Source organism: Pinus tabuliformis, chromosome X (genome assembly GCF_031772625.1).
Source record: "Pinus tabuliformis cultivar Carrire ecotype Pingquan chromosome X, CPIR1, whole genome shotgun sequence".
NCBI lineage: Eukaryota > Viridiplantae > Streptophyta > Pinopsida > Pinales > Pinaceae > Pinus > Pinus tabuliformis.
This window is the reverse complement of record NC_142308.1, coordinates 1,723,361,118-1,723,385,702: the sequence shown is the minus strand read 5'-3', so window position 1 is coordinate 1,723,385,702 and position 24,585 is coordinate 1,723,361,118. Positions and strand designations below refer to the sequence as shown.

The 24,585-nt window shown below is 40.6% G+C and overlaps 1 protein-coding gene across 1 annotated transcript in view; it reads left to right on the top strand.

Moving 5' to 3' along the window:
- The window catches only part of LOC149146657 (ADP-ribosylation factor 1), a 100,801-nt gene that overhangs the window by 68,053 nt on the left and 8,163 nt on the right, over positions 1-24,585 (top strand). The window contains exon 5 of the mRNA XM_089453255.1: positions 24,227-24,338. Coding sequence (XP_089309381.1) covers positions 24,227-24,338 — 112 coding nt within the window. The remainder of the gene's footprint in view (positions 1-24,226; positions 24,339-24,585) is intronic.

The following is a 24,585-nucleotide window of genomic DNA, read 5'->3' as shown; positions in this document are numbered from 1 at the left end:
TCTAATGGGAATCGAATCGAAGTTGAACGCTTATCCAGTAATGGCAGGGACAATGCAGCGTTATTGTGGCAGCCTGCTACTGCTGAGACAGGCGTTAGGGCGCAGTCTCTGGCAGTCAGAGAGCACAGCGAATTCAGGTCAGAGGGGCAGCGAATTAAATGCAGGTGGAGCAGCGTTACCGTTTCAGCTCTGACATCATTTGGTATGCAGCTTCAGAAGAGTAGGGCGCAGGTACAGCGCAGGGATGGCAGAATTAATGGAGCGTTATAGAAGACTAGGCCAGCTCTAGTCAGCACTATTCAAGGCAACTCAGACCAGTTGCTCAGGGAAAACAGGCCACTCATCATGGCTCTGATACCATGTTAAACACACATGGACAGCAAACAATATGAAAGATAAATCAGTGAATTCATTTTTTTTATTAACATAAGATACACATTTATAGTACAATAGGTGACTCTTGGGATTCAGATCCCAAGGTCTCTTGGACTGCTTAGTCTTTCCGGCTTCCACACTAACCCTTTAGGATTAGGTGTCCAACAATGTTCCTTAGTCTCTTAGACATCATAGGGACTAGAACACCTGTTTGTTGCTGCCATAAACTAACACTCCCTCTTAGCGAGGAAGGTGTTCTCCACTATACCCATTTGCTCCTTGAAGTAGATAAACTTTGCCCTCCCCAAGGCCTTTGTGAGTATATCAACCACTTGTTGGTTTGTGGGAACATGCTATAGCCAAATTGATTCATGCTGAACACAATCTTTGATTCATCAGGGATAACTAAAACATCATGTGCACCACTGCGCTACTCTGATCTCACACTGTTGATGCCCATGCGCTTCTGCATTGCCTTTACGCTGTTGCTATCACTACAACTGTGTGTTGATCTCTCAGAACGTGAAGATTTAAACTTCCATAGGGCATCTTCCTCAGAAGCTAGACTCCCTTTGAGTCTCGATCTCCCACTAAAAATAACTGGGAAATCTCTCTGGTTGGAATTTGGCCTTGCTCTGTGCAACTGGCCAATTCACATTGCCTACTGTGTCATTTCAACTAGTTCTGCAATCGTCTCTCGAGTATTTGACTATGCCTTGCACACATTGCAACTGGCTCTGCAATGACCTTTCAAGTATCTGATTGCGCCTTGCTGACCTTTCGATCCCCCTGCTACACAACTACTTTGGGCTCCTGTAGCAAAGGTATTGATCCAACTGAGAAACACACAAAAACTGGACCTAATCTACTGATCAAGCCCTCCTTGCTGCTCCACCCTCGGATCCTGCCCAAAACTGGCATACTGGAGTGTCATTCTCCTCCTCATGAGGATAACGCTGCAAATAAGTTGAATTCATCCTCCCATCTAGCGGACAAGTCATTAATTTCTGTCGAAGTTGTTGTTTGCTTCCCCTTCTTCCTCTTTAGACATTGGTTGACATAGTGACCCAACTCACCACATCTGAAGCACATGACCTTTGGTAGATCTTTCTTCTTTTCTCCTCTAGGTGGATCATGGTGCCTTTATTTTGCTTTGTTGTAGCTCTATTTTTCAACAAATCTGCAAACATATTCTAGTAAAGCCCTTGAACAATAACTAGTTTTGCCTTGGGGGTTTTTTTAGGGACAATTGTCTAAAAATAACGATGTCATTTTTATTGTGTGTGCGTGTGCATATTTTCTCAGTTTCGTATTTTATCTTCCATAACATATTTTATTGGTGAAGACTGCAATAGTGAATTATCATTATTTGCCATAAAATAATTTGCAGTTGACAAATAATCAGCATAAGGTAGGAGATAAATATCTAGTTATTGCAATGGTGGAAATTTCACATGGTATCAGAGCGAGTTGGATTAGAGAGGTTATAGAGCAGAGGAAAAAAGGGTTGTGTATTTCAGAGGGAGATATGAAGTACAATAAACCAAATTTGTCCAGGCCTAGCCAGGCAATGCGAATTGCAGAGGCAAAGATTCAATTTCCAGTCAAGTTTAGAGGAAAAATGCGAATTGTCTCATAGTAGTAACAACAGGGAGTAAGGGTGCTAGAAAGGGCTTCCAGTGAGCAAATCAGAGATTCATAGAGTAGATCTACCGCAGAGGTTTGCAACAAAAGGGTTTTAAAGTGACATATCAATAGGGGGAAGGAAGAGAAAGCACACAGAGTTTTTCGAGAGAATTTCCCAAAAAATATTTTTTAGAGGGTTTCCAGTTTTTCCAGTGTGAGGAAAGGGAGCCGAAATTTCCAGCAATAGAGGTTGAGTTGAGGTAGTACAAATTGCCAGTTTGTACTACTAGTCAAGCCAATGCATGTTTTAGGGTTAGTAGTGTGTGTGCCAATGTCAGGGGAGATTCCAGAGGTAGAGCGAGTTGTCCAGGAGTGAAGCATTAGGTAGTGCAAATTTTCAGAAAAGGTTTCAGAGACTAGTTGAGTTCCCAATAGCAATTTTCCAGTGTGAGCTGCAAAGGAGAAGGCCGAGTTAATTTGCCGAAAGGAGAAGGAGATTTCCTAGTTCATTAATTCTCCAATATGTTGAGGTTCATAAAGTTTTCTAGAGATGGCTGCAGCAGGAATCAAAGATCAGGATTGACTAGATGGAGCCTCCAACTTTGGCTTCTGGAAGGCTTGGATGTTATCCCTATTGGATGAACATGGTCTGAAGGAGTTTGTGACAACAATTGTTGCTGTAAGTAGATCCTATCTTGTTACATGATTACAGGAAGGACATGGACAAGGCTAGGAGGATGGCCCTCGACAGAGTACGAGACCATATCGTTTCACATATCGTAGAAAAGACTACAATGAAGGAGATGTGAAACACCATCAACAAGCTATACTAGGACCCTTCTAAGAGTCGGAAGATGATACTCAAGGAGAAGCTGAGGACCATAAAAATGAACAAGGGTGAAGGAGTAATGTCATATCTCACTAGGTTCAGTCGATTAGAGATCAACTTGTTATTGTTGGAGAAAAGTTGGTAGAGGACAAATTTTTGCATATAGCTCTAAATGAGTTTACCAAGGAATGGCGAACCTTCGTTCAGGTGATTATTAGATGGGATATGCTACCAGACTGAGAACACCTGTGGAGGGACTTCACTCAGGAGGAATTGAGGCTTAGTCTTGTCGATGGTAATACTAGCAGCAGTGGCAAGGGACTAAAGGAAGGGAAGGAAGAAGAGAACGTCATTCTTGCAGGGAAGGGAAAAGTGAAGAAGGGTCCCAACTGGGGACAAGACTCAAAGGGAGAAAAGAAGGACTTGTTGAAGGTCAAATGCTTCGGATGTGGTGAACTTGGTCACTACGTCAGTGAGTGTCTAGAGAGGAAGAAGGACAAGAAGGGCAGACAGACATTAGCTTCGGCAAAAAATGATGATTTGTCCTCCAAGTTGGTGGATGAATTCGCTATGTTTGCAACATTATCCCTAGGAGGAGTAGAAGTATGACACTCAAGTATGCCAGATTGAGCAGGTATTGAGGGATGAGTAGGAAGAAGATCTAAATCGTAGCGAAGAGGGCTTGATTAGTAGATTAGATCCAGTTGCTGTGATTTCTTAGTTGGATCATTACCTATGCTATGGGAGCCAAAGAGTTAAAGTAGTAGGGGAATCGAAAGGTGTGAAATTTTGTTAAATTGCAGCAATTGCAATTTATTCTTTTAATTGATTAGTAGTTTATTTGTTTTACGATAAATAACGAATAAATCACACTGCAATTCTTTGCAATAAAATTTTGTTGTGGAAGTAAATTCAAGAACTGAGAAATAGATGCACACACATAAAAATTGACAATTATTTTGGACTAAAAAGTCCTCGGGAAAAGCCCAAAGGGAAAATCAGCGCAGCAAATCAGGGTTTATTTTATTATTATGCAACAAAATATTATGAGTACAATAATCTGGATGCCCAACTGGCAATCCTCCAACAAATAATTGGCAAAAATAAAAAGGAGAAGATTTCTCCCTTCTGCAATCAATCCAGCCGCCATTGGCTTGCTTGAACCCCACAATGGAAAACTTGCTTTGCTTGGAATTCGAATTGCTTGGCCTGGATAATTCACACTACCTATTACTCGACTCCTACTGAGGTGTCCAACCTCCCTCTGCCTCTAGAAAATATTTGCTCTGCCTTTTAGACCAAGATTTGACCTTTGACAACTGAAACAAACCTTCTCCGACAACTCACACTGGCATCTGTGACCTTCTCTGCAGATAAATCAACCTCCTCTCTCCTTCCTCTCTACCACTAGAGAAATGCTGGAAAACTCTTTGGAATCCTCCTCTTGCTGCTCCCTTTCTCTGATTCTCTCCTTGGCTCAAACTACGCCCTTTTTGAATCACTGCAACTGGGTGGCTCGATTTTACTTAGCTAATTTTCTCTCCCTCGTGTCTATCTCCATCCCTTCGACTTGCTCTTATAATCTCTCGCCGAAGCATCAATGACCAAGATCTAATCGTGATTGATGGCTAAGATCATCTTAGACTTGATCCAATTCACTTATTGGAAGTCTCTAAAGCACAAGTCGATCTCCCCAATTAATTCCCATTAATTAATCAATTTTCTTTAGTTAGACTTTGACATTTTTAATTATTGATCAATTAATTTAATTGAGTGGTCTTTAGGTGTTTTTTCTCGATCTTTTTTTCTGGGTTTTGGAGATCTCATGTCCCTGAGCCTCTTAGACACAAATCAAGGCTAGAATAGTTATCTGATGTTACTGAAACAATCCATAAACTAACATTCACTCTTAGCGAGGAAGGTGTTCTCCACGACACCCATTTTTTCTCTGAAGTAGACGAACTTAGCTCTCCCTAGAGCTTTCGTGAGTATATTTGCAACCTGCTACTCTGTGGGAACATGCTATAGTTGGAATAAACACGTTGCTAATGTTTGACATTTGTGATACAACTAGTTCTCACTGTCCATCATGCTATTGCGCAAACTTTGATCCACCTGCTACCATCTTTAGTTGAATCAACTCTGACCCCACACTGTTGCTGCTATCACTGCATTGTTGTTACAACTACTGCAATAGTGAGTTTGATCTCACTTGATCTCCCTCTGAAACAGAACTGTGAAATATCTATTGGATGGAAACTCCCACATGGAGTCTCACTCTGGCTGGAACTACTCCTGCAACCTGCATTTGGGCAATTCACACTGCCACCTCCAACCACATGAGCTTCCTGCAACTACAACTTGAAGCTCGATCTCTATAGATCTATTGTGCGCTTGCACTAGCTCTGCAATTGTCTCCGCAACTACTTCCTGAGTCCTATGACTGCAACTAGCTTTGCACTGTCTCCTAAGCACCTGACTGTGCCCAATTGTTTCTGACTGCAATTAGCTTTTCATTGTCCCTCAAGATCTGACTATGGCTGCTGACACTAATCATCTTGCTATTGAATACTGTGAGCCCTTGTAGCAAGTGTGATGATCCATGTGATGAGTATGCTGCAACTATTGCCGCTCATCCAGGGACCCTGCCCGATCCTACAACTCTGAAGCATCACCCTCCTCCTTTTGGAGGTATAGTTGCTATCAATGCAAATTCCTCCATCCTATGTCAACTCATCTATCTTTGTTGAAGTAGTCGTTTGCTATTGCCCCTTCTTTTCCTTCTTCCTCTTTGGACACTGGGTGACATAGTGGCCAAACCCACCGCACCTGAAGCATTTGACCTTCTACAGGTCCTTTTTCTTCTTCTCGCCTCCTTTTGCGTTCTGTCCCTGATTAGGACCCTTCTTCGTCTTCCCTTTCCTTGCAAGGGCGACACTTTCTTCTTCCTCCTTAGCTTTTGGTCCTTTGTTGTTGCTGGTGGTAGTACCTTTGATTAAGCTGAGCCTTAGCTCCTCTTGTGTGAAGTCACTCCTTAGGCGCTCCCAATTTAGAAGTTGATCTCGTCCAATGACCTCCTGAACAAAGGTCTGCCATTCCTTGGTAAACAGTTTAGAGCTATTCGCACAAGCTCCTTGTCTTTCGGTTTCTTCCCTACAACCGCCAGCTCATCACAAACTTTTTGAATTATGGTGAGATAGGAAGTTACGCTCTCACCTTTCTGCATCTTCGTTGTCCTCAACTTCTTCTTGAGAATCATTTTGTGATTCTTTGATGGATTCTCGTACAACTTTACAATGGCATCCCGCATGTCCTTTGTAGTAATCTTGTCTGCAATATGGGGGATGTGATCCCGAACCTCGTTTAGGACCATCCTCTTAGTCTTGTCCATCTATTTCTTGAAGTTTTTCAACTGCTGTGCATTTGTCGACTCTACCTTGATGTTGGTCATGAACTCCTTCAAGCCATGCTCATCTAACAAAAGTTGCATTATGGCTTTCTAGATGCCAAAATTAGAGGCTCCATCAAGTCTATCTTGATCCCTGAGTCTTGCTGAAGCCAGCTTTGCAAAACTCGAATAAATTGGATATTGGATTTGGAAATCTCCTTCTCCTTCCTGCTCGACCTTCCTTCTGCTACTCACACACCCTTAGGAATGTGTAGATCTGCCTCCAAAAATCCTTCTTTGGTTAATGAACTACCTTTAGCTACTTATTGCGACTACTCGCTTTACCTTCTAGATGTCCTTCTTGAAGAACTAGCACACGAATTGCAACTTATGCAACTAGAATTGGCTATTCTGGCAAACTCGCACTGGCAAATTAATTTGGTTGCTTCAGCCTGCTGCCGCTGGAAATCTTAGATCTCCTCCTGAAATTGAAAAGTGGAAACCCTTTGAGTAATTTTGAAATCTCCTCTGTGTGCTTTTCTCTTCCTGCCCAGCGTAGATCTACAACTGTAGTCCTGGCTGCAAATCTTTTGCGCTCATATCTGCTCAACGAATCAACTGATATCCTCACCAGAATTGCTTTTGGCAACCACACCACCTGCTAGAATTTTGTTATGGGAAAATCGGACTTTTCCTGCACTCTACCTCTAGAAATCAATTTTCTTGCCCAACAATTCTCACTGCTTGGCTGGCTTGTGCAACTTTGCTTCCCTTGCTTCTAAGCCTTTGGTCTGATCAAAATTACTTTGATACTATGTGAAATTTCCTTAAATTGCAGCAACTGGAATTTATTCTCCTAATTGATTAGTAGTTTGTTTGTTATATGACAAATAATGAATAAATCACACTGCAATTTTTCACAATAAAAATTATGCTGCGGAAGTAAAATCAGGGATTAAGAAATAAATGCGCATGCACATAAAAATTGACACAATTATTTTGGACTAAAAAGTCCCTGAAAAAACCTCGAAGGGAAAACCGATGCGACAAATGAGGGTTTATTATATTATTATGCAACAAAATATGAAGAGTAAAATAATCTAGATCCCCAACTAGTAGTCGTCTGACAGATATTTGGCAAAAATAAAATGGAGAAGGTTTCTCCCTTCTGCAATCAATCCGACCTCCATTGGCCTGCTCGAACCCCACAATGGAAAACTTGCTCTGCCTAGAATTCGCACTGCTTGGCCTAGATAATTTGCATTGCCTACTACTCCGCTCCAACTGAGCCGTCCAACCTCCCTCTGCCTCTGGAAAATATTCGCTTTGCCATCCGGACCAACATCCGACCTTCGACAACTGAAATGAACCCTCTTTGACAACTCACGCTGGGGTTTATGACATGCTCGCACTGGCTTCTATGACTTTCTTTGCAAATTACTCAGCCCTTTAAAAACCCTAGTGACTTTCTTATATAGGAGATTTAAGGTCAAAGCTTGCAAATCTAGTCCCTTTGATGGATTGATGACAAATTTTGCATAAATAATAAGAAACAAGAGTTTTGTTGAGAAATCACTAGGGCAACAATTAGGGTTGATTTCTCTTTTACTTGATAATTGCTTGTGATTATGTGTTGGCTTCTTATTAATTTTATTATGTTTTGATCATCAAACAATTACCAAAACCATAAACTATGAAGATCACAAAAAGACAATGAACACAAAAGATAGGCTCCAAGCCAGGGCAAAACCCCTCCAAGGGGAAAACCCATAAATCTTCTCTTCTTATAGAATAGATCAAAGTGAGAATTCCAAGACCCAAACACCAAGACAAAGTCCTTCCACAAGCCCCAAGTCAACCCTCTTTCCAACCTTCCCTAACCAAGTCAAATTCAACAAAGTCAATGTTGGTCAATGGTCAACAAATCTGGTCAAATTGTGATTTTCGGACTTGCAACTCTTCTTGAAATTCTCGATCCCTGTAGCAGACTTGTACCTTCGCACATGTGACAAAAACTAGGGCATAGTTCAAACATGTGACAAAAAACTCTCATTCTCTCTCCTTTGACTTCTCTTTCTCTTGAATTTTTTCGCTCCTTTTGTTTCTCTTCTTGGCATAGAAATCGAAGTGTGTGATGATCCTTCAAATGAGTTTGAATTGCACTGTATTTATACCCTTCCATGAGGTTGAATAGGTGTCTCTCTGGGTGGACTTGGTCTTGTGGAGGAGTCCAAATAGGACTTTGACTCAAGTACATTGATTTGACTCATGACACTATTTCTTTTGACTTGACAAACCCTAGAAGCATGAAGAACATGCTTGAACTAAAAATTAGTTTGACTTTGCACATGAAACCCATGCTTGAAAAATAATAATAATTAATTTTCTTTTTCTTTTACAAGAGATATATTTAGATACATGTACAATGATAATTATGAAGACCGAGCGTAGTTACATCTTCAACAAGTTCATGAAAGATATTTTACTTTTTAATATTTCATATGACAAACATTAATTTTAGCAATTTTATGCAAAATGGAAGAAAATAGCATTAAACTTACACCATTCAAGCTATTTTCACTTCATCAATCCATAGAGAGCCTTTTCCATGCAAAACATATCTTCCCCAGGACAATTCACACTCTATCTAGCCATAATGTCTAAGACGAAAGAAGGATTACTAGTGCACACTCTTTTAAGAGACATCAAGTGAGTGTTTGTGACCATGATCCAATAGAATTTGACCCCTCTCTATCTAAATGAGGGTAATTGAGTCAAATCTATCTTAATTAACAATCAAAATCCCTAGAAGTTTGCTTTAAGCATCCAAGAAGGCTAATAGGTCACAAGCCGACCTATAGGTAGCTTTACATAATAATGAAACATAATAAAAAGATATATTTTCCAACACGTGTGGGATAATTAGTTCTCCAAAATGACTCCATCCTCAATTAATGAGTTACAACTGGGTCAAAGAGTGCTCCGACACCTCATCAAAGTGAAAGAGTGCATCTCCAAGTCATATCTCATCCAAAATGTCATCATCAAGAAGTTCTGTGTCACCTTCCTAGGGTTTACATAGGTTATATGGCAACCATAGGCCATGTCATTAGCATCAAAAGAGGCATGCTAAGCCTCCCAAAGTGTCTCAAGTGATCACCATCCTCATCTAGGTTTCAAAACAAAGAAACCCATCAAGTAGGTATGAGCCCAACCTAGGAGCATCCTGAGTCCTCTAAGGCACACCATCAATCTTTTCAACGACCTGACTTCTTGGCTTAACATTTTAGCATATGGTGGTGTGGAAGGTGTTATTCATCCATGTGAGGGCTTCCTCAAGACCAATGCTCACATTTGGAGGGGAAATACTTGGGAATGCAAGGTCACAAGTGCTTTCATGTTGGGCCAGACATCCTCCTCAATTATGCTACAGAAGGGCCAAGCCATCCCTCAAGGGATATATAATGCATCTGTAAGAAACCACCCGAAACAAACCCTCAAGATTAAGTGAGATCAACATATTAGGTAAAGAAACTATTATGCTATCATATTCAATGCTAGGGGCACAAAAGTACTTCACACAAGCCCTGGCTCCAAATGCCTTTCTAGCTGATTATTTGTAAGAAAGTTACCACACTCGTGGTAGGGATGATGATACAATTAACCCTATTAGGTGCCTCGTACTCCAAGAGAAGGATAGTTCCTAGGTAGGACCATCAATCCATAGGTGCATGTGATAAATATGTACATGGATGGGAAAGGCTTTAAGGAAGATGCCACTGCCTTGGTGCTAGCGGAAAGAGGTGCAACAACTTGAGTGTAATGATGATAAAAGGAAGCTATCGTGAAGGCGCAAGTTACCCCTTTCCTCATCCTACTTTTTTGCCCCTCTCGTGCGCCTTTTCTTTAATGATTTTTCTTTTCTTTCTTGCATAGCTTGGGTGACTAGCTTGCTTTATACTTTTTAAATGCCCCTTAAACATGTAGCAGTTATTGATCCTATTTGTGCCGCTCTTGAACAGTGGAAAGAAAAGGCCTTAGGGAAGGTCACATTGGACTAGGGGCAAATGATAACCTCCCAGGTGAAGTGTGGGAACAAGGATACAATAAAAAACGGTCACTCGTCCAACTCAACCTGTGATCCACATTAGAATGCCCTTAACATTAAATAAAAGCAAATGATTATTGAAATGGTTAGTGTACCTTTTGATAGATTACCCAACTTCCTTCAATAAGTATGTTACATAGGAGAGAGCGTTGATAAGAGCATAAGTGGAGAGATATGAAGCAAAGCTATTTGTGGAGTATAATAGGCTTGTTAGCTGACAAAAGAGGAGAAGTTTTTTCTCCTAGGTGTTACCCATTGAAGTGGGTAACAAGGAGCATGGGTTACTTCAATGTGCCTGGTTGGAGGAAATGATTAGGGACTAGATGGAGGTGTCCCCAAACAAAAGAGGAGGATGTTCAAATGTGGAGAAAGGATTTGTGAATTGGAGTAGAAGGTTGGCAAGGTAGAGAACATCTTGGTAGACCATAAGAACATTTTGACAATTTTTGACAGATAGGATTTTGAGGGATATCCTAGAGCAGCAACCAATGAAAGTTGATGAGATGAGGTTGTTGGAATGTTTGGAAGGACAGATGAATGACTTACCCACGATCCATGAGTGCGACCCAAAGTCATCACAACCTTGGTATAGGTGTTCCAAGGAGGAGATTGCATCGATTGTAGAGATATTTGGAGGTCTTAAGTGACGAAATCAACTTCAAGTTAGTGCCAAATCAACTACAATAGTGAGTTGCCAAGCAAGGTATTTATCATCTCTCGGCAATCCATATGAGATAGAAAAGGTGTGGAGGGGCTTTTAGTAAGGTTGATAAGGGTCTAGGTAGTGTAGAGTTTTTGCTTTGTAATGTGCATTTTTATGGAGTTATTCTTTGCATGGGCTTCATTGACTTGGCGACTAACACTCATGTTTTAACCTGACCTGGTGAAGCAAGTGTTTTAATGGGATGAGTTAGATTGAGTCAAACATGGATTATATATCTAGCATTGAATGCTCATCTTGGACTAGTGATTTCCTAAAAAAGGTCAAGTTTATAGTCATTTCAACTCAAATGGTTCTAATAACATTAGTGCCTAGTGAGAAATATGATAACTCCCATTAGAGTAAGAAAACTCAGAAAGAAAACAATCATAATGTCAATGGATTGCAATTGAATTGTGCTTTTGGAATCACAAGTACATCTAATTGTGAAGTTCAAGGATTAGAACATGGTAGTGTCAAGTGTATGTGTGAAGTTACTCTACAAGAAATCAACTTTCTACATTTGTGATAGGTGGGATGGAGATTTTAGTGAACTTTGATTCTCATCTGTTTGACACATCAATGGTCAGAGATGAGGTTGGTAAAGTGACTTGTTTTGCATTATATTCCTATAATCAACATCACTTCTCATTTGGTGGTAGCTTTAGACTCTGATATTTGCAGACTGAAGTCCATTTAAAGGTAGGATGTTGACATCTTCTTTATTGCCTTTGGTCCAATATGTTTGTATTATAGGACAAATGTTTGCTTTATGACCATTAAGGGAAGTTATGAGACTTAGCTTAGTATGATGGCCTTATGACTATTTTAAAGTTTAATACTCTAGTGTTAGGAATTTAATAAAGTTAAGTGCCTTAGGTTAATAAAGGCACATGTCATAAGTAATATTAGGTCATAATTCTATTAAGTCATGCCCTAACTTTATAAGGTGGTTCTATGTGACTTGTCTATCTCATGAGGCATCGTTATGTATTTATATTTACCATATGAATCATATCAAGTAATTGCTCTTTTTTGCTCTTCTCTATTTGCAGGCTTGCTATTATTTATGTGCATTATCTATCAAGCTTTGGAAAGAGTGCTACAATCAAATTACAACCTTTGCTTTTCAAGAAAACTAGGAAAGGGATGAGTTTGACAACTGAAAATGCACGGTGCTATTTAATGTGGTATGAATTCTAATCTTAAAAAGGGTAAGCAATGAGAAAGGTGAAGACAAATGGGAGGACAACAGAAAAAATGATGGTATACATAAGTTTTAATGCCCATGGATGACCAAATAAAGTAAGTAATGGGACTCAAAAGTACAATTCAATATTGACAAACTACAAGAGTGCCAAAGCAACTCCTAGAATCTAAAGGAGAAAATGAAATAATAAAGTACTGAAAAAGAGAAATAGCCGAAAGCATAAGCATAAATACAATATGGTAAAGGGTTACTCGTCATCATAAATAGGTGCAAAACAAAAGGGAAGAGGAAGCCCCAATGATCGCATCAGAAACAAAAGTGGAAGTATAAGTAAAAGTAGAGGAGGGAGATAAAATGTCCCTATTATAACACCAATCACATAGAAGGATATAATACATTGCTTGACGATGTTCTAAAGGGAGAGTCGAGGGCTATACCCAATTATGTAACTCTTGGAGGGAGTTGAGAATGATTTATAGGGTCTCTCCTAACACTTGAGGTTGTTGCAAAGAACCTAGTGATGAAAGATTGTTCTCCAAATGGGTGGAGGCAACCAAATTGTACTATCGAAGGGGAACTCACTAGATATTTTGTGGTGTAGTTTGAGCAAAAAATTGAGAGGTGCGTGGTATCACTAATCTCTTGGTGGATGTGTTTTCAGTCTTTGTTTGCCACTTGTTGCCATTGATAATGAGATAGAAGGAAAAAAAGAAGTGTTTAGCTTATTGGAGTCCATTGTGAGAGGTCCTCATAAGATTTGTCTCTAGCGTACCAATACCTCTCTCATAAAAAGAGCCATGCATCTTTGGAAGAAGGTGGTAGTGAGGAAATGGCTGAAGTCTCAATAGAGGCAATGGAACCTTCTTTCGACCTTATGGTAAATGGGACACCTAAAGGTGAGCTACTTGTTGATTTTTGGTAGCATCAGATGTGCTCTAGCCATTAAAATTGGTCGAGAGGCTAAGGCACATGAGATCTTCAAGACCCAGAAATCGTTTGGAGAAATTCCACTTGGATGAAGAGATATCAAAACAATTAATATTTTTAATGGGGTTCCTAAGTTTAAACTTAGGAAAATTAAAATATTAATGTGTATTAATATAAAATGGGTGAGAAAGTTCTAAGAGACGAGGATCAAGCTAGATCTAATCTTAGTCGTTGATTAGGGACTTAATCTCTGTCGTTGAATCGTCAATAGGAAAAGTATAAAAGTAGGCTTGAGGGTTAGTTGGAGACACACCAAGAGATCAAGAATTCGATTTTTTGGGGCTGGGTTTGCTGAGGAAATCGAGTTAGAGATCAATTGCAGTGAGGGGCAGTTTAGCAAGGGATTTCGATCCAAGGCTGAAGAATACATATCAGAGACGCAACAAAGTGTCGGAAGAGGCAGCGCAGAGGACGCAGAAGCCGTAGAGGCAGACACAGATTACGCAGAGGCTGACGCAGAAAGCCGCAGAGGTTGATGCAAACAACGTAGAGGGCTGTAGAGGCTGACACTGGGTTGAAGAGGCTGCAGTGATCAATGTTTTACAACTCGGACTCGGACTCGGACTCGGCCGAGGATCGACTCCGACTCGGACTCGGACTCGGTAATGACTCGGCCGGCTCGATTTCAATGACTCGGTCGTTGTAAAAAATACATTAAATATTTATTTTTTTTATAAAAAAACATAATTTTAAATATTTTAAACATAATTTTAAAGATTTTCATTCAAGTTTCCAAACACACAACATTATAATATACATGGAAGACAACCATTCAATTCCATATTAAGAGGTGAGTCACATAAATGAACATTTCACACGGTTATATCCAGTAGATAGAAGGTTCAAAAATCAAATGCTGAATCAGGTTTCCCTAAAGCTGCCTGAATTAGTTTGCTGAAAGACTTTAAAGAGCCATGCACTTGAGTATTTGACTAGCATTTAATCTTTGCCTTGTGTCAGACAGTTAATTTTGATTGTGTCAGACAATTAACTTTGATTCCTTTAATCTTCAATTTGTTATAGAGTCCACAGACTAGTATGACCAAGAGTGCCAGCTTTACATCCTGGAAATTAATAAGTTTGCGTGTTTTTCATTTTACCCAACAGATCATATCTGAAGGTTGTGCAAAAATGTTTGCAAGGATACCGTCAAATACTGATTGTGGTATAGGCATCTATGGTGAATGAGGATACCATGAGATAGTGGTAAGCAAGAGGTCACTGGGCAAGCAAAAAAATGTGAATGGCAAACTAACAGGAAAGATTGGAACCTTAAACAACAAGAAATGAAGCACAATGTAGCAAAAGAGTGCATAGAGTGTGTAAGATTGCATCACATTGGCTATTTGAGTGTGATTTTCTTTTGATGTGCAACCCCACTGATGCATCCAAGTGAAAATTTGCTTGACCCCTACTTACCTTTACCAAATATCAGCAAAAACATGAATTTTTTTTATTAAAATCGCTGCCCAGCCGTCCTTTCCATGACTCGGCCGAGTCAATACGGACCCGGCCGGGTTGACCGAGTCAGCAATGACTCGGCCGAGTCATTGGATGACTCGGCCGAGTCATCGCTGACTCGGTCAGCCGAGCCGGGTCATGGGCCGGGTCAAGCTGTGGGCTAATGAAACGGTCCGAAACGACCGTTTCCGTTTCAACCCGCCCGTTTTGTAAAACAATGGCAGTGATGAGGTTCTGCGGGACAAACCGAGAGCAGATCAATCGAGAGAGGGTGACGCTGTTCCAGAGGAGTGCTTGGAGCAACTTTCGCTGTCCAGTACAAGGAACAGTCAGAGTCACTATGGGGTTGATCATCTGGTTGCTGATTTGCTGGAATATCTGTCTCCTGATAGAGGTACTACTGCCAAGGATATTCTCTAAAGGGTGAGCCATTTCTTGCACCCTAGTTGTATTCAGAAATCTGCTTAAAAATAAAACCCTCATATACGTTGCATCAATTTTCTTACATTGGGTTTTTCCAAGGACGATTGTCCAAAAAATAATGGTGTCCCTTGTGTTGTCTCAGTTGATTTTAGTTGTTGATCTGTATATTTGTGAAGGTCGCAATTGGTTTACTTCGATGTTTATGTTATTAAATAACTTGTTAATGTAAAGAACAAGTAGGAGATAGTAAACCAGATATTGCAATAGGGGTTTTTGATGTGTTAGATTTAGAATTTTTCACATGGTATCAGAGCGATTGCAAATCAAAGAGGACTGAAGACACCAACCAAATAAATCTGAGAATTTGCAGTAGAGAAGCAGTTGTCCCGAGAGACAGCACTGCTACAGAGCTGAAGAAGCAAGAGGAGTGACGCAGTGCAAAGAGGGTGACGCAGAGCCTGCATCAGCATTTTGAGCTAGGAGAAGGGCCAGCGCAGAGGTAGAGAGGGGCAGAACAGGCTCATGTAGAGCCACGTCATCCTTCTCAGCTAGGAAGGATTGATGCAGTTGGTCAGGAGGAGCAGATTCAACCTACACCATGATTGCACAGAGCCTGAAGGGCTCAGGTTCCTCAATTGTCATGGCTAAGGGAGCTGTGTAGATTGTGACTTGAGGAGCTGGTGGGACGCTGTTTCTGTCTATGTAGAACAATGTCTAAGGAGACGGAACCAAGGTAGAGGGAAGCACTACCTCGACGAATTTCTAGCCAAGAAATCCAGATCCGAGTTGCAGCAGCAAAGGGGGATTGGAGAGGAGTGATTCGATAGTTGGCAGAAGGATTTCCAGGAGGGAAGTCGAGACTCAGAGGGAGTCTAGAAGAGGAGCAGAGATGGCAGTAAACGGATTGAAGGATCAGGACAGATTGGATGGGGCTTCCAATTTTGTCATTTGGAAGGCCAAGATCCTGACAATCCTGGATAAACATTGCATCAAGGACTATGCCTTGAAAACAGTTGCTGTCCCAGTTGACCCGACTGCAAATGAGAAGTATGAGGAGGCCTAGGCGAAGGTGAAATGCATGATCCTAGACGGGGTCAAAGATCATGTCATACCACATATTGCTGAGAAGAACACAACAAGAGAAATGTGGGAGACCCTGACCACCTTGTACTAGGGCTCTTCCGTGCAGCGGAAGATGTTATTGGAGAATCAATTGAGGTCATATCAGATGCAGAAAGGAGAGGAGATAGATCCGTTCCTTCTCAGGTTGCAAGGAATTCGCGACCAACTTACTTCCGTGGGGTCTACACCGGATCTAGAGTTTATGGTTAGGACTGCTCTAAATGCAATCTCCGAGGACTGGGAGACGTTTGTCCAAAGCATTTTCGGCAGAGCGACTCTCCCCAGTTGGGAGGAGATGTGGAAAGCTCTTCGACAGGAAGAGATCAGGAGGTTGACCAAGGCGAGGAGTAGCGGTAAGGGACTTCGAGTCAAGAAAGAGGAGGAGGAGGATGCAACTCTAGCATCTGCGGGACAACAAGGGGTTCAAAAGAGGAAGAAGAAAGACATCTCCAAGGTCAAGTGCTTCAACTGTGGGGAGTTGGGACATTATGCCTCTCAGTGCCCCAGGAAGAAAGGCAAGGGAGAAGCTTCTGACTCAAAGGTAGCTCCAGCAAAGGTGGAGAAGGATGTCGAGACTGATGACGATTGTGCCATGAGTGCTCATGCACCTCTAGAGAAGAGGTGGGGAGACATCGAGTTGTAGTCAAGAGGACTACACGCTAGGGCAGGATCCTTGAGGTGCCCAAACTCTTGGATTACATCCGACTACGGGAGCCCTTAAAGACAGTGGTATGATGACAGGTGCTGGGTGGAGCAAGGTGTGATGGAGCGACAAGGCAGTGCTAGAGTGTAGAAATCGAAGGCAACGTCGTGGAGGTTGCAGCAGTGCGAGGGGCACAGAGGTGTTTGCAACAGCTCAGTGGCAGCAGAGGGAGCACAGGATAACAGCTGAGGTAGCTTCAGCATCACGAGGCTTCTAGACTGACCGAGATGTCAGTGTTTGGGTGAAGTCAGTTACTTACTTCTCGGTAATTGAGTTGCAGTGCAACAGTTAGCAGTGGCAATGATATGGGCAGCATGATGCAGTGTGTTGAGAGGGAACTGCAATATAGATGTAGCAATGGCAGTGGCAGTGTCATGGGCAACAGTACAGGAAGCAACAGTGCAGTGGATGTGGGGCAGCAGGCCAAGCATCAACACAGGTACCGATGCAGAAGATTAGTGTGATGTTTCTATGGTGAAGCATTACTAGAGCACATTCCTCGTTAAGAGGAAATGTTGATTTTTGGTAGCATTGGATGTGCTCTAGCCATGAAAATTGGTGGAGAGGCTAAGGCACATGAGATCTCCAAGCCCCAGAAATCGTTTGAAGAAATTCCTCCCGGATGAAGAGAGATTAAAATAATTAATATTTTTAATGGCATTCCTAAGTCTAAACATAAGAAAATTAAAAATGTGTATTAATAAAAATGGGTGAGAAAGTTCTAAGAGGCGAGGATCAAGCCAGATCTAATCTTAGCCATTGATTAGGGACTTAATCTCGCCCGTTGAATCGTCAACAAGAAAAGTATAAGAGGAGGCTTGAGGTTCAGTTGGAGACACACCAAGAGAGATCAAGAATTCCATTTTCTGGGGCTGGGTTTGCTGAGGAAATCGAGTTAGAGATCGGTTGCAGTGAGGGGCAGTTCAACAAGGGATTTCAATCCAAGGTTGAAGAATACATATCAGAGAGGTAGGAAAGTGTCAGAAGAGGCACCGGAGAGCCTAGGAGGGCTGACGCAGAGGCTAAGGAGGTTAGCGCAGAGCACGCAGAAGCCGTAGAGGCAGACACAGAGGACGCAGAAAGCCACATAGGCTGATGCAACGGGCTGTAGAGGCTGCTCTGAGGAGGTTCTGTGGGACAGACTGAGAGCAGATCAGCCAGGAGAGGGTGACACAATTCCAGAGAGGGTGACGCAGTTCCAGAGGAGTGCTTGGAGTAGCTTTCGTTGTCCAGCACAAGGAACAATCAGAGTCATTGTGGGGTTAATCATTCGGTTGCTGATTTGCCGGAATATCTGTCTCCGGATAGAGGTACTACTGCCAAGGATATTCTCTGAAGGGTGAGCCATTTCTGGCCCCCTAGTTGTATTCATAAATTTGCTTAATAATAAAAGCCTCATATATGCTGCACTGGTTTTCCCGCATTGGGTTTTTCTGGGGACGATTGTCCAGAAAATAAGGTGTCCCTTGTGTTGTCTCAGTTGATTTCAGTTGTTGATTTGTATATTTGTGAAGGCTGCAATTATGTTTACTTCGATGTTTATGTTATTAAATAACTTGTTAATGTAAAGAACAGGTAGGAGATAGTAAACCTGATATTGCAGTAGGGGTTTCTGATGTGTTAGATTTATAAATTTTCACATTTCTCTCTCTCAATCTCTTGTAAGTGGAATAATTGAAAAATCCTCCCTAACCACAAAATCTAATAATTGTCTTGATCCAAGATGGTGAAAGCAAACCTTGAATTGGCTAAGAGGAATCCTAAGGCTATGATATCTCTGAGTATACATAGATTTGACAAAAGTACTCATTGCATGAAGTAGAATGCCTTCTTGGGGTTGTGTCCCTTAGGGGAGTTGGGGGGGGGGGTGTTGGGAATGGGTAAAATGGTCCAAGTGATTTGGATGCAATGTTAGTGGATATCCTCTATAGTCGCCTTGTATAGAGAACAACTACGAAATTAATGTAGTTGAAGAGATAAATAAGTTGTTGACAATACCTACGAAGAAGGGGACATTAAAAAATATTTATTAGTGGAATTTAGTGAAGTGACACAGTTCATTGTTTGTCTCCAAGCTCTTATCTATATCTAGCAATTGCAACAAGTTATTTGTTGTGTGGGATGTTGTGGTGAGGAATCGACATGAATGCTTTAATTTAATATTAGAGGATCAATTACACTAATGCATTTAAGTCATCAAAATGGGGATGTGCTTATGGAGTGATTAGTCATAAATGTGTGGTGATGCAATATCCTAATGAATACAAGATGGATTTGTGCCAAATCACATCAAGGATATTAAAGATAGAAACAAAAGACTCCTTCGTCAAAGAAGAATTTCTGTGCTGAGCGATGCCCAACTTGGATGTGTGCCCACTTATGCCTAATTCAATGCTCACTTATACCTAATTCAATGCTCACTTATACCTAATTCAATTTTGTGTAAATGACACTTTAATCTATATTACACTACACCAAATTGGTGATTTGAATGATTAGGCAAGACACCTTATTTTATATGGTAAGAGTAGTTATAGGCAAAGAAACTAGATTCTACCTTAACCCTCTGCGTGTCCCGAATCGGGCGAATCAAACACGATTCGGTGGGACACGTGTCCTCTGATTGTGTTCGATCGTGTTCAGGGACCGAGCCCGTCGTGTTCCGATTCTGGGACATGTGTCCCCTTGATTGGTGTACAATGCGCGGCCCATAAAGGGCAGTTTTGGGCAATTTCACCCTCACTTTTCACTGTCTCTCTTGTTGTGGGTGTGTGGGAGCGAATAACAAAGGGTTTGGGAGCATTTTGGAGGCAATTCAAGCAACAGGTAAGTGCATTTTGTTTCTATTTTTCTTGCATTTTTATTACAACAGTTTGCATGTGCATTTTCTTTACAAGTTTGTTCATTTTTTATTTACTTTTTTACAGCATGCATGGCTCAATCAAGGGCAACAGGGAAGGGGCAAAGGAAGGGGAAGAATGTCGCCATTGGAGATGCCCCTCCTGTTCCAATTTCATCAGGGTCTTTAAGTGTTCCCTCCATTGGAAGTGGGGATGCAACAACAACTTCAAATGTTGAGGGAAGACAACAGGCTCAAGATAACAAATATCCCTTGTGGAAGTATGTCACAAGAGAGCAAGGGCCAGGTAGCAAGTTGAAGGGAGGAGGCAATGTTGCTTGGAATTGCAACAATTATTTCATGAGCACATATTACTGTGTGAAATCTCATTTGTTGGCTTTACTAGGTTGTGGAATTGCAACATGTACACAGGTGTCTTTAGCTAAGAGGAAAGAAATGGAAAAAGAGGCCAATGTTGGTATGGCAAAGGTGGTTGCAACATTTTAGAAGAAGAAGAATGATGATCCCCTTCCATTCTTGAGGAAAAGTAGCAATAAATTTCCATTTGAGAGTTTTGGTGGGGGACAAGCAACAAAAAGAAAGGCAGTGGCAGTTGGTCTAATGGACAAGATTTTTCAGAAAGAGAAATAGGAAAAGCTTGATCTCACCATTGCATTCTTTTTCTATCAGAATTTCGTATCCTTTAATGTTGCATGCTCACCTTTATTTATTGAGATGTGCTGAGCTCTAACTCAAGGGGCTCCATTAGGGTATGTGCCTCCTGGGTCAGAGAAGCTTAGAAACACATTGTCAACTAAGGCAAAGAAAGAGGTGGACAAAATGCTTGAGCCTATTATATCAGCATGGCCAACATCTAGTGTTAGTATCGTTTTGGATGGATGGACAGATCCACTATGCCACTCACTCATCAACTTCATGGTGTCTTCCTTGAATGGTCCAATTTTCTTGAAATTAGTGGATGCACTTGGACAATACAAGGATGCACAATATATGGGTGAGTTGTTCATTAAAGTTATTGAAGATGTAGGTATTGATTCTTGTGTGCAAATCATTATAGATAATGCACTTGTTTGCAAGGTTGTTGGCATGATTTTGGAAGCTAAATATCCACAAGTATTTTGGACACCTTGCATTGTCCATTCCTTGAATTTAGCACTTAAATCTATTGCTTCTGATTGGAAGTATTATTGAGGATGCACGACATATCCACAACTTTGTACAAAATCATACAAATGCCCTCACAATCTACAAGGAGTACACCAATCTATCATTGTTGAAGATTGTAGATACATAGTTTACCTCTTCATTCATCATGTTGAAGAGGTTGAGGGAGGTCAAGGCTACTCTTGGGGCCATGTTTATTTCAAAATTTTGATCTTTTTGGAGAAAGACAGTTCAAGCAACCCTAGAAAGATTGAAATACATAGTGTTAGATGATGCTTGGTTGTAGAGGGTAGGTTTACTTATTAAGATCACGGACCCTATCATTTCTTTGCTACGATTTGCAGATACAGACCAACCCATCCTAGGAGAGGTTTATGAGGGATGGGATTCTATGATTGAGTCTGCGAGGAGCATTATTTTACAGAGTGAGTGCCCCGAGTATGAGACATCATCAGAGGCCTTCTTCACCACCATACAGGATTTTCTTGTTAATAGACGGGCCAAGAATTGCACACCTTTGCACTGTTTGGCTCACTCATTGAACCCAAAATACTACAACCATGAGTGGTTGAATGGTGGACCTTCTCGTAGATTCCCTCCTCACATGGATGGTGAAATTTCATAGGGGAGGAAGGATGCATTGAGGTGGATTTTTTAGGATAGAGCATCCCTTGATGAAGTGGAGAATGCCTTTCTAGGGTTTTCCACTGGCACTGGTCGATTTGCAGGATATGATGTGATTAGAGACAGGGGGATAACAAGCCCTATTCTTCGTGGGCAACTCATGGGGCAACAAGCCCTCCTCTGCAGTAGTTAGCAATGAGGCTCATCTCTCAGGTAACTTCATCCTCTTGTTGCGAGAGGAATTGGAGCACATATGGGAATTTGTATAGTGTCAAGAAGAGCAGGCTTGAGCAATCTAGGGCAGAGACAATGGTGTATGTGCACACCAATCTTCGTCTTATTTACAAGCAGAGGAATGAGTGGTTGAAGGGAAAGACAAAGATGTGGGATGTCTTTCTTGATGATATGGGTTTGGACAACAGTGTTAAGTTGGCATTGTCCAACTTAGATCTTAATGAGCCAGTGCTAGAGCCTGTCACTTTTGATGATGGTGATACTGTAGAGGGGTCATCCTCCACAGCTTCTCGCAGATTCCCTCCTCACATGGAGAGCAGTGGTGACCATGATGATGACAATGATGCTGATTTTGATGATGATTATTGATGACTCATGAGCTACCTACTGCCTTGAGGCTTGTAGTTGTTTTGTATTTGCTATTTCTATTTGCCATTGGCATTGCTACTACCTATGTAACACATTTTGATTTTGATGACTTAATGAGAAAACTACAATATCTTGTCTTTCTCCTATTGGATCATTGATGAATATGTCACAATTGTATTTGTATGCATAATGTTACTTTGTAAAACTTACATCTAGATGAATATCTATGTTTGGATCAATGAATTTCTTTCATGAATGAGAAGTTGTGTAAGAAATATCTAATTTTTAATATACATATATATATTTTAACAAAATAATATATAACGTGTCCTGTTCCAGGGGATCAACTTGCCCGTGTCGGACACTTGAATCCTCGTGTCCTGTGTCCCTGTGTTAGGTGACTTAGGTTATAGGGTGAAATGGGTTGGTCAATAATATATGTTAATGGTTAGTTATATAAAATAGTGATTCATATGAATGATCACTACTTTGCGTGACTATATAAACCAATGTATTGAATATTGTAAGCCTTAAGGTGTTTCAAAGATGTGTTGATTGATGCCCAACTTGAATGTGTGGTCATACCTAAGGCGTTTTTTTGTCAATGACACTTTAACCTATCTTACACACTCCAAATTGATGATTTAGTGATTAGGTAGGACACCTAATTTTATATGGTTAGAGTATTGTAGGATGAAATGGGTTAGTCAATAGTATATGTGAATACAATTATATAAAGCAATAATTTATATGAAAGATCACAGCTTTACACTAATGTATTACATATTTTAAGGTGTGGTTGGAGGTAGAGGCATACTGGGGTAGACTCACCATTGAGTGATGGTTCTACAGATTATTGTTCAGTGTTGTATTCCTATTCCGTTTGTTTATATGGCGTAGTAATAGTCTCTGTAGATTATAAGTTTGAGCCTAATGTTAGACCTCCTGCTGTGTTAGTTGAATTTGGAGAAACCAAGTCCGGTTAAGTAGTCTGACAAGGAGTTCGGGACTATTGACAAATTGAAGTACAATATCGGGCAATTGCTGTTTGACTCGAGTAAACCATTGCAGAGACTTTTGGTGTAAATGCCAACTTACACTAGCAAGATGTATGGGCACTCCATCTTGAGGTGCTTTCACTACACATTGTCATATGTTCAAAACTTCAACCCCGACCTTCAGGCATTCCCATGGCTACCTCGAGGTGCTAGACAAGCCCATGGGAAATGGAACCTTGGTCTATGGTGCAAAAGTCCATGCTTCCCATTGTAGGTCCATGCTTGTGAAAGTCATTGAGGGTGAAGATCTTTGCATGATGTTCGTAGGAATTCAAGAGTAAATATTGTGCCCAAAAAAGGGTTTTTTGAGATAATTTGTAAATAATAAAAAGTAATAAAATTGCTGTAAAATAGAAACTTTAAAATTGTATTGATTACATGTAATCACGGTAATTATCTATCTATCCATCCACCTTTCCTGTCTTAGTCATATCACTAAACGGGGCTATATTGTGACAATCATTTGACAGGAGTATTGACTAGGCTGTTACTAAAATATTAGAAATGCTTACTACTCTTGGTGAATAATTTAACATAAAAATGCCTTAGGTTATCAAGGTTTGTTTTGGGTGACCAGAATTTTAAATTATGTAAGATAGTGAGACTGTGCAATTGCTAAATTTGGCATTGATTTACTTAAGTATTTTTTGGTTGACTGTTGTAAGCATTTATGAAGTTTGTAAATAAATGTCAGTTGTTATTCATGAGATTTAATAACTATCAGGCCTAGATTTTCGTTTCATTAGTAGGATTGTGATGCCAGATCTTTAAGGATTATTTAAGTTAAACAAATAGTATTTCATAATATATGCACATCAAATGCAATACAGATGCACCTTCTACATAGGTGCATGACATATTGAATTAGAATAGTTTCACAGCAGTTTTTGACTTTCATATAGTTCTTTCATATAATGAAAATTCTTGTGCTTTTCTGTGTTTGTGCGCTTATAGTAGCTGACGAATTTTAACTTCGTGTTTGAAGGCCCTATTGGCGGTGTTATTTCCCAAACACTCAGGCAGTTATCTATGTTGTTGATTCGAGTGATACTGAGAGATTGGTCACAGCCAAAGATGAATTTCATTCTATTTTGGAGGTATGTCTTTTGGGCAAAAATATTTTCTGAACACTACCTGATCAGAGCTTTAAAAATCTTTCTTAAAATATTTCAAAAAGCTCTCGTTGTTGGCATTGACAGTTAGAAAGTAGGTCCAGGCTTACAATTCAAAGGGAAATACATAGTAGAAAGAAAGAAATTGTTCACAGATGACCAAAGTAGTTCAGTGGAACTAGAAACTACCAGAGTCGTGACGGTAATGTGGGAATGCTGAAGGTAATTCTTA